The sequence below is a fragment of the Strongylocentrotus purpuratus genome, unplaced genomic scaffold (genome assembly GCF_000002235.5).
Source record: "Strongylocentrotus purpuratus isolate Spur 01 unplaced genomic scaffold, Spur_5.0 spur5_contig_837, whole genome shotgun sequence".
NCBI lineage: Eukaryota > Metazoa > Echinodermata > Echinoidea > Camarodonta > Strongylocentrotidae > Strongylocentrotus > Strongylocentrotus purpuratus.
In genome coordinates this window covers 1,158,741-1,169,874 of record NW_022145543.1, presented here as the reverse complement: position 1 = coordinate 1,169,874, position 11,134 = coordinate 1,158,741, and the positions used below count along the sequence as shown (strand labels likewise).

The following is an 11,134-nucleotide window of genomic DNA, read 5'->3' as shown; positions in this document are numbered from 1 at the left end:
TCAATCATAATAGCTCAATAATAATGATAGCTCACATTTATAATGCGCCTAATACTACGTTTCTAGGCGCGGAACATATTATTACCCCGGTCATCGGATCCAGGCTTACCCGCACACAAGGTATGCACATTCTCCACTCCCTGGGGAGCATTCCAGCCAGTCGCCATTTTACAAGCGCCACTTGCTAATCAAACCACATTAGCTTTCGCATCCTACCGGGTACCCATTTTAACACCTGGGTGGAGAGTGGCAAATGTAGATCAATGTCTTGCCAAAGGACATTAGTGCCGCGGCGGGACTTGAACCGCGGACCTTGTGATCCACAGTCCGGTGACATATCCACTCGACCACGACACCTCTACGTTGAGTTATGATCACATCAATCATCCATGTTATCACCCGAAATCACGATTAATATTATTGTAATCATTACCGATTTATGCGCTTTAAAAAAAGTTTAGTATAAATACAGCCACCCTTTCGCATTCTTTTTACATTAATGCTATGTTTGATCCAACTCCCCAGCCGTCAATGTCTGTGCCAGCAACCCGTGTTCATACACGTTAAATGGACAGTGTGCTGAGATTCCAAATGGGTACACGTGTGATTGCGACACCGGATGGACAGGACCACGTTGTGATTTGAGTAAGTGCTTTACGGGTATAAGGAGGGCGGGGTATCGCCCTTTCCTATGATTGTAATACTAGCCAATAAAAATTGACCACCTTCTTGTCAGACATTTTAGGCACATAATGCAAAAGGAAAATGTGAGACCCTTTCATATTGTCATAGAAATTATTCTCTTGTGTACGTGCCCCTAAATTTCAGGCTCTTGTTTAAATCTTTACAGCTGAAAATATCAGGTTTCACCACCCTGTGTATTATATGTCTTTTGTTCGATTTCTTTTATTACCTCTGCCTTCTACTACCATCTTCTTCTTCTTCTTCTTCCGATTCTTCTCTTTTTGTTTTGATATCTTTCGTCGTCATCATCTTGACTTTTCCATCACGTTTATACACTCACAGATTCATCACAATGGGAGTGTTCTGGGACAACAGCAAGATGCTACAACCGCTCACCATCAAAACTTGATTACGATGACGCCCTAGCCTACTGTGGCGGCCTTAACCCAGTATCGCCCCTTCCAGAAACAGCGAACACATCTTTGCTCTTCGTCAGCACAGGGGCGGAGATCAATGAAGTTCAAACCATATTTGGGATTACTGACCAGTACGTCTGGGTCAACTGTAACGATCGAGTCGTCGAAGGCGAGTTCATCTGTGTAATCGACGCCAATGGAACTACAACAGATGCGAGGAGTAAGAATTGTCGTCAACGCTATTGTTTTTTTTCGTTTTTAACGAAAGAATATAAAGACTATCTATATCATTTGGGTTATCTAAGTCTTATGTTGTCTTTCTAGTCAAATTTGGAATTTGTCTCCATTCGCGGGGTCATTCACCATTTTTTTAAAAACGAAGGTCAAGTGTTTTTTCTTTGGGTAAAATCATATTGGGGATTTCTGACCAGTACGTCTGGATCAACTGTAACGATCGGACGACTTTTGAGACTAGTAAGACGTTTTCGCCATTGTATAGGTTACATGTAGGACGGCGATCCTGGGGGACACCACAAGAAATTTTACAGGGTGAATGGATAGTCACGACGGAACAAAGTACAATTAAAAATTAAAAAAGCAACACACATTGGAAATTGTACATCGTGTGTTGAGGCTACTTCACTTTTTTCACACTGCTTCTGCACCCGTCTTCATACATTATGTTAACCATGTTTTAATGAAGTTAAGATCGATATGAACTTTTTAGAACAAGACAAATTTTTTGGTCAAAGTTGGCATTGTTATTTTAATTACGTTTAGGTGGGTGTCGCAAAATACTTGAGTCTTTAATGGAATCGTCATTTATATGAGGTCGTTTAATAGCATCTCTTGTTGACTCAGGAATATAATTTTGTTCATTAGTTGTTGGTGTTGTTTTTGTACTTTTGTTATGTCTTTTGCATTTAACTCTTATCTGACAGCAGTTTATTCAAAAGTATGGTTTTTTGCAACTAAACACTTTCGAAAAAACAACCTATGATGTTTTTTGGTAGCCATTTGTGCTCTATTGTTGAAATCTGAGAGTATTTGTCATGTACAAACTGTTAATTTCATTGGTAATAGAAATTGGGTGAACCGACTTTGGTCCTACGACATTGCTTCTGGCTTTATTTCACCTAAGATATATTGTTATGGTTAGGGGTATGGTTGGGTCAATGTTTAAAGTAAGGCTGAGAATTCGTTTAGTGTAGGAAAGTGACGCGGGGCGATCGTCGGAGGAGGAAGTGTCGTACATCGATCCTGCCCTTGAGTTGATTTCCAAAAAGCCTTTGCGATTGTCTCCTTTATCATTCTTTCAGACTGGCGATCTAGCCAGCCTGGTGGAGGGTCAAGTCAGCAGTGTGTAGCTGTTAGTATTACACATACCGAATGGGAGGATAAATCATGTGACGACAATTACGACACAGTCTGCCAGATTTATGTGTAAGTTCAGCATTTTAAAAATAGTGTTTCGGAGAAGGAAATTCCTTGTATACTATGATTAAATACCTCATTCTTAGATATCATTAATATACAAATGATGTATGCGAATTGGTTCATTATACGATCTATCCACACTCGTGCTGAGGCTGTAGGCATCTACCATACAAAGCATTCAGTCCTCAAAAAGAACGAATGGATCCTCCTGTAATGAACGAGTGAAAACATGTTTCAATTGTTTTATACAACAAAACTCCTAGATTCTTGTATCATTGTCGGTTACAAATGGTTCTAGGACATTTATCCCCTAGACAATCACCCACGGCCTATTACCAGCGGGACAGTTACCCCCAAGGAAAATTATGTTTACCCCCCCCCCCCCCTGGAAAATTACCACCTGAGGACAACTACCCCCCCCCCCCCCCCGAAGGACAGTTAAAGAAATTTTGGAGATAGATTTGAGGTAATTGGGGCTCTGTCATAAGGGATACATGTGTGCAACACTGCCTTCTCCCAATTTTAAATAATCTATGAGACAGGAAAGTACCATTTTTTGGCTTGTTGAATAATGGAATAATTTTTTCTCCAAAGCTTGGCAAATTTGGAGATCTAAAATGTGTCTTCAGAAGATTGTCCACAATCCACCCCATTTATGCCATATACAATGATTTAGCGAAGCGCCCGCATGTCAACGCTTACTCGGATGATATCAAGTCCTTACTATCATTTTGTCTGTTTATTTTGTATCTACATTTTACCAGAGCTGACCTAGATCACTGCACCTACAACCCTTGCCAAAACGGGGAGTGTGTGTCTAGTCAGGACACTTTTGCGTGTACGTGTAATGACGGCTGGTCAGGAGAACTTTGTGATAAAGGTAACCTCAAACATTCAACCTATTACATGAGACAATCACCCTTTTCCTACAATAAGCGTCGGCACCAGGTTGTCTAGTAATGGGAGGGGCAAAACAAATAATTGCATTTCTCATCTTTGAATTCAGCCACTCCATTGTATTGGCATACTCTAGTTCCCTTTAAAAAGGAACATTAAAAAAGAACCCCGTTAATATATATATATATATATATATATATATATATATATATATATATATATATATATATATATATATATATTAAAATCATATTTGGGAAACCTGTATCAGCGCCTATGCCTGCAGGATACTGGTTTAAAGGTTTAGAAAATGGTGATCATTACCATTGAGTTTCTCCATTCAAAAGCCTGCGCCTATAGGCCAACATTTGAAACATGTATAAATGATAAACTCACAGAAGTGCTTAAGATTTGGAAACAGATTTATAAAAAAAATATATAAATAATCCAAATTACCAAGAACCTGCCTATTCTATCTATAAAATTTATCTACTTTGCTTTCAGAATGGAAGTGCACGTCGACCAAATGTTTCCATCTTTTGACTGAGGAAAACACGTTCAGCGATGCAGTCGCTTACTGCGACAGTCTTAATCCTGTAACTCTAAACCAGACCATCGTAACCGGGACGAGGAATGCGTCCATACTCTTTGTTGGTTCCGATGCAGATATCAACGAGGTCGAGGATCTATTTGATTTCTTCTCGTCAACTCGTCATGTATGGGTGAACTGCTTCGATGATGACTCGGATACGAATTTTGTCTGCACGGCTGATGACGAAGGGACACTGACGGATATTAGAAGTAAGCTTCCTTTTCCCATTTTCTTCTCTCATTTTTTGTCATTCTTTCTTCCTTTCTGTCTTTCTTTCACCCATCTCTCCCGCTTAGTCCCACTATATCTCTCTCTCTCTCTCTCTCTCTCTCTCTTCTCTCTCTCGCGTCTATCAATCTCCCACTCTTTAGCTTTCATTCTTTTCTCTCCCTCTATCTCTTTCTATCTCTACAGCCCTTTCTTCTCTATCCTTCTCTTTCTCTCTTACATTATTTCTCTCTCTCTCTCTCTCTCTCTCTCTTTTCTCTGTATGGTGCTCTCTCTTTATGTATGTATCTTTCTTTCGTTCTTTATATCTAAATATCTATCTTACTCTCTCACCCTCTCCCCTTTTGACCGCAGTCTCATTTTTTGTTATATTGGGGTTACATTCAGCCCGGGAAATTTAATGCGAAACGTTTAATATATTTATCAAAGCGCCTAACTAATACCTGCCAGCTCTATAAAGGGGAAAAATCAGATTTATATGTTTGACGACCTGCATTAGGACCATGTAATTCATACTTCAAAAAACTACTATAAGCCTTTTTTCATATATCATAGATATGGTTCATGTAAATCGCCTCCAAAACTTAATTATTATCCAGAACTTTTTGGTATTCCAAAATTGAACCGAAGATTACTTAAGTATAAATCCAAATGCTGGTCATGCGATTATCTTGTGAAATTAACTGCCTGGATGCAAATTAGGGAAAGGTTGATTATTTTAAACATAGAAAAAAGAGAAGAGAAAATGAGTCGGCCTTGCTGGGAATCGGCTGCACTGCAGAAAAATGGGTAGGCCTATATAGGATGAATATTTGGTACTAACTTCTAAACTATTTCCCGTCATATTTCCAATATAAGGCCATTTTGAATAACATCAATTTTCAGAAGATGCTTCTACTATACTTTCAATGTGACATAAAAAGAGTAAGAAAACTTTAAATTATTTTTTAACTTTAGCAGAAATCACCATTCTCTTTAAGATGAATTTTACCGTCATATTTTTAATAATCCGTTGATCACATCAACGTAGTCATAATTTCTGTTATTCCGATATCAACTAATGCTGTTTCCCTGATCCATTTTTGTCTAAAACATGATTTTCTTCTCTCATTAGACTGGGAATCTACTCAACCAAACGGTGATGGTAGTCAAGACTGTGTTGCCGTTGTAACAAATCACAATAAATGGGAGGATAAAAGATGCACCGATACGTATAACACTGTTTGTCAGATATACAGGTAAATATTGTGTTCATTATTTGCTTATCTCAAATTAGATAAGGACACATGTAAGTATGGAGAGATATAGAGATAGACAGAATATGAGAGAGAGAGAGAGAGAGAGAGAGAGAGAGAGAGAGAGAGAGGGGAGAGAGACAAAGGAAGAGAGAGAGGGAGAGAAAAAGAGAGAAAGAACTTAAATTAGCTGGATCTCTGTTTATCATTAGTCTCCACCATTGTGATGTGTATCGTTGTCATTCTCAGCTTGTCGCAATGATACAGTCATCACAATTATCATCATCATCACTAAGGGCCATTATTTTGTAAACCAGTCATATTTCATTTTTTACAAATTTAACGTGATAAACAAAGCCAGCGGAATCAGCTGGTCTTTCTTCATATCACTGAATATTAAAGCAAATGATTGATATTGCTATCATGCTAAAGTAATGTTTATCGCCTCCTTTTTCTTTAAGGTCATGGTTGTAATGCTTTTCTTTGTATGTCCTTGAATCTGTGCGTATAGAGTGGGTTTATACGACCGTATGTGTGCGTGTGTGGGTGGGTGTGTGTTTGTTTGATAGCTGATTATGTTTGCTTTGTTCGTTATTACTTATTTTAGGGCGAATGGGTTTAATATTGGCTATTCATTTTATACTGAAATGTCAAAATGTCTACCCTTGGCCCTCTCCATTGACTCCACCTACACACAGGCACGTAGCCACGGGGGGGGGGGGGGTTGATTGAACTATCGATTGCACTTTTTTAGACCCCTTTTTTACCTCGATCGATTATATGTATGTGCCCCCCCCCCCCCCCCCCAACATCAAACTCTGGCTACGTGCCTGCCTACACAGGCTCATTATCTTTAACTTGTTCTTTTTCTACCTTTTTCATACAGAGTACCGATTGCTGATATAGACGAGTGTGCTACTGACCCCTGTCAAAATGGCGTATGTACGGATGGTTTGGGCGTTTTCACTTGCACATGTGATGAAGGATGGGGAGGAGATATATGTGATACCATAGTCGGTAAGTTTTAGTTATGACGGATAAGTATTGTTTTGTGTGTGTGAACATAAGTAGTACAAATCAAAACAGATTAAATACAAATTACTTAATTCAGAAGTAAAATCAGTTACAACTATAAACTTGATTATTTGGTGCTGACGATATCAGTGTCGTCGCCTGGGCCTAGACACTGAGGGCACACAAGCATACTTGGGGGCACATGTCTTAATCGACAAGACCATTGATTGGGGAGAATCAGTTAGAAGAGGACTTTAATTCAAATTCAATTCAAATTCAAATCAATTCAAATTCAAATTCAAATAATTTATTCACTCAATATAAAAAACAGACACATAGAATTGCGAATAAACGCATACATGTATAACAAATATAAAAAGATGGGCATAGCAAAATCAGTAGATGACAACACAAATAACATAAATTGAGTGGGGATCAGATTAAAGATCTACTCAAAGATCTTGTGAATTCGACCCCTTAGAATAAAATAAATTGCATTGTATACTGTTGCATGTACAACAACAGAAGGGAGAGAATACATATACAGCTACAGCTGGGTCAGAGAGAAACAAGAGAGGGAGATAGATAGAGAGAGAGAGAGAGAGAGAGAGAGAGAGAGAGAGGGGAAGAGGAAGGAAAATTGAAGGAGAGAAAGGCAAGATGAGAAGTAAAGTTAATACATAGGATGAAATTAGACCCAAGCAGAATAATAGTGCATACAAAATAGAAAATAGAAATAACAATTATAAAAAGAAATAACCCATACAAACCAGGGATATAACAATTAACATGGACATAAACAACAAACAACAGGTGACTCAATGTGGATAAGATTGTAAAAGCCTTTCTTTGTATTGTCTCTTGAAAACATTCAGAGAGGATGCAGATTTTAGATAAGGTGGCAATGCATTCCATAGTTTGGGACCTGCATAGTAAATTGTCTTTTGAGAAACTGAAGTTCTTGCATATGGGATGTGAAAGTCTGCATTTGAACGAGTACAGTGGGAGTGGATTGAAGAGTTAATGGAAACATAGCGAGTCAGGGATAATGGCAAGATCTGTCTCTGACAAGAGAACATAAAAATGGCCAGTCTTAATTTATACAAATCGAATACATTCAAGATTTTTAATTGAGTAAATAAAGGTTTAGTGGAGGCAAGGAAAGGCATTTTACAAATTATCCTCACTGCTCTTTTTTGCAATCTATATACTCTCAACATTTTACTTGAGAAGCTGAGGCCCAGACAATATTGCAATATATAAGAAAAGGGTAAATGAGTGTGTAGTAAAGAGATAACAAAATATTTCTAGGCAGATAGTTTAGTTTGTTCATTACACCAATATTTCGTGAAATTGTTGTACATATGTAATTTACATGGTCATGCCAACGCAATTTGTCATCAATTTGAATTCCTAGAAATTTTGTGTTAGATACCATTGTGATTTCAGAGCCATTTAGATATACCTTATAGTTGGAAATATCAATATTTCTTTTGGTGAAAATCATCATGTGAGTTTTGTTTGTATTAAGTAGTAGCTTGTTAAGTTTGAGCCAATGGGCGACATGTTCTAGTTCATGGTCTAAAGTTTGAATAAGGGTTGCTTCATCTTTGTTTGATAAAGAAATTGTAGTGTCATCTGCAAAGAGGACTTTATAGCGCCTTCTTTCTGTTTTCCCTTTCCATTCCTCCTCCCCCCCCCCCCCCTCTCTCTCTCTCTCTCTCTCTCTCTCTCTCTCTCTCTCTCTCTCTCCTCATCCCTCTTTTCTTTCTCTCTCTCTCTCTCTCTCTCTCTTTTTCCTTTATTTTTTTCTCTATTTCATTTTGAGTTGCCACATTCACCATAGCCACGCCACTGAACGATACCTTATGCCTCTTTCGAGATTTATTGCACATTCATATAATTAATTTTCTCTCGGTATTTTATGTGGTTATATACATCAGTTTATCTTGTGGTAATCATGCTTTACCATTTAAACCACATATATTCTAAATGAGGACAAATTGTATTTATACTAACTGTTTTTCTTTTGACAGAATGGAAGTGTACAGCGACCAAGTGTTTCCATCTTTTGACTGAGGCAAGCACTTTCAGCAATGCAGTCGCTTACTGCGACAGTCTTAATCCTGTTACTCTAAACCAGACCATCGTAACCGGGACGAGGAATGCGTCCATACTCTTTGTTGGTTCCGATGCAGAAATCACCGAGGTCGAGGATCTATTTGATTTCTTCTCGTCATCTCGTCATGTTTGGGTGAACTGCTTCGATGAAGACTCGGATACGAATTTTGTCTGCACGGCTGATGACGAAGGGACACTGACGGATATTAGAAGTAAGCTTCGTTTTCCCACTTTCTTCTCTCATTTTTGTCATTCTTTCTTCCTTTCTGTCTTTCTCATTTTTCTATATGGTGCCCTCTTTTTTATATCGATCTATCTTCCTTTTTATATATATATATATATATATCTATATCTTGCTCTCTCAGTCTTTCCCGTTTGTCATTTTCTTGTTTTCTTTATACTGAGCTACAATTCAGCCAGGGGAAATTTCATGCTAAAACTTTAATTATTATCAAGAAAATGACTTAAATATAAACTCAGATACTGGCAACGCGATAGTCTTGTAAAAGCAACTGCCTGGACGCAAAGTTGGGAGTGGTTGATTATTTATAACAAAGGAAGAAGAGTAGAGGATAATGAGTCGGTCTGCCTGCAAATCGGCTACACTGCAACAAATGGGTAGGCCTATATTGGATGAATGTTTGGTACCAACTTTTCAACTATTTCCCGTCATTTGTCCAATATAAGGCCATTTTGAAGATGATATTTGTCCAATGTGATATACAAAGAGTAAGAAAACTAAAAAAATAAATTGATCATCTTTAGCAGAAGTCACAATTCTCTTTAAAATGAACTTTACCGTCATCTTCCTAATAATCCGTTGATCACATTAATTTAATCACTTTCTTTAATTCCGATATCAACTAATGCTGTATTCCTGATCCATTTTTTGCATAATAAGTTATTTTCTTTCTCATTAGACTGGGAATCTAGCCAACCAAACGGTGGGGGCAGTCAAGACTGCGTTGCCGTAGTAACAGATCACAATAAATGGGAGGATAAAAGTTGCACCGAAACGTACAACACTGTTTGTCAGATATACAGGTAGGTTTATATTATGTTCATTATTTTCTTATATCAAAAACTAGATAGGAGCACATGTAGGTATGGAGAGAGATAGAGAGAGAGAGAGAGAGAGAGAGAGAGAGAGAGAGAGAGAGCCGGAAAGAACTTGAAAGAGCTGGATCCCTGTTCATCGTAAGTCTCCATCATTGTGATGTGTATCGTTGTCATCCTCAGCTTGTTGCAATGATACAGTTAAACGGTTATCACTAGTATCATCATCACTAAGGGCCATTTGTAAAACAGTTACGCTTCATTATTAGAAAGTTAACGTGACGAATACAGCAAGCGGAGTGAGCTGTTTTTTTCTTCATATCATTGAATGAAGCAAGTAATTTATATTGCATCCTTTTTCTTTCAAGCCCCCACTGCACTACTTTTAGCTAATTGCGCTCTCTATAGAGCCAACAATGCCTAAGCGGTATCCGTTGATCCCCCATGATGCCCTTTTTCTCATGTTAATTGAGAGATGATTGATGACATAACCACCTGCCAGTGACCTTTCAGGGAGGTCTAATCCCTCCATGCCTAACTAGTGCAGAGGAGCTTTAAGGTCATGATTGTAATGATTTTCGTTTTAAGTGCTTGAATGTCTGCGTGTGCGTATGGGGTAGGTTTATATGACCGGGTGTGGATGGGTGTGCGTTTGTGTGATAGCTGATTATGTTTCGTTTAGGACGAAGAGGTTATTGGCTATTCATTTTATACTGAAATATCAACATTTCTATCCATGGCCCTCTTTATTGACTCCACCTACACAGGCTCATTATCTTTAACTTGTTCTTTTCTACCTTTTTGGAATACAGAGTACCGGTTGCTGATATAAACGAGTGTGCTACTAACCCCTGTCAAAATGGCGTATGTACCGATGGTTTGGGCGTTTTCATTTGCACATGTGATGAAGGATGGGGAGGAGATATCTGTGATACCATAGTCGGTAAGTTTTAGATTTGACGGATAAGTATTGTTTTGTGTGTGTGAAATGTTTTATTTCTCCTAACATAAGTAGTACAAATCAAAACAAATTAAATACAAATTACTTAATTCAGAAATAAATTCAGTTACAACTATAAACTTGATTATTTGGTGCTGACGATATTAGTGGCGTAGCCTGGGTCCTTACATTGAGAGCACACTGGCATAATTGGGGGCACTTTTGTTAATCGACAAGGCCATTGATTGGGGAAAGGTTTTGAAAGAGTCCTTTATAGCGCCTTCTTTTTGTTTTCCCTGTCCCTCTCCCTTTCCTATGTCCCCTCCCTCCAACCCCCAACCCCCTCTTTATAAGCTCTCTCTCTCTCTCTCTCCCTCTCTCTCTCTCTCTCTCTCTCTCTCTTTCTCTCTCTCTCTCTCTCTCTCCCTCTCTTTCTCTCTCTTCCATGTCCTTTCTCTATTTCATTATGAATAGGCACATTCGCCATAGCCACGTCACTGAACGATACCTTTAT

General features: G+C 38.3%; 1 protein-coding gene across 1 annotated transcript; it reads left to right on the top strand.

The window, feature by feature from the left end:
* Positions 1-2,099: 2,099 nt before the first annotated feature.
* LOC105439958 (protein eyes shut homolog) lies at positions 2,100-10,634 on the top strand. The gene is made up of 9 exons (XM_030986053.1): positions 2,100-2,109; positions 2,420-2,543; positions 3,302-3,417; positions 3,939-4,235; positions 5,369-5,492; positions 6,376-6,506; positions 8,540-8,836; positions 9,545-9,668; positions 10,493-10,634. Exons 1-9 carry the CDS (start codon positions 2,100-2,102, stop codon positions 10,632-10,634), a joined length of 1,365 nt encoding a protein of 454 aa, XP_030841913.1.
* The last annotated feature ends 500 nt before the right edge of the window (positions 10,635-11,134 follow it).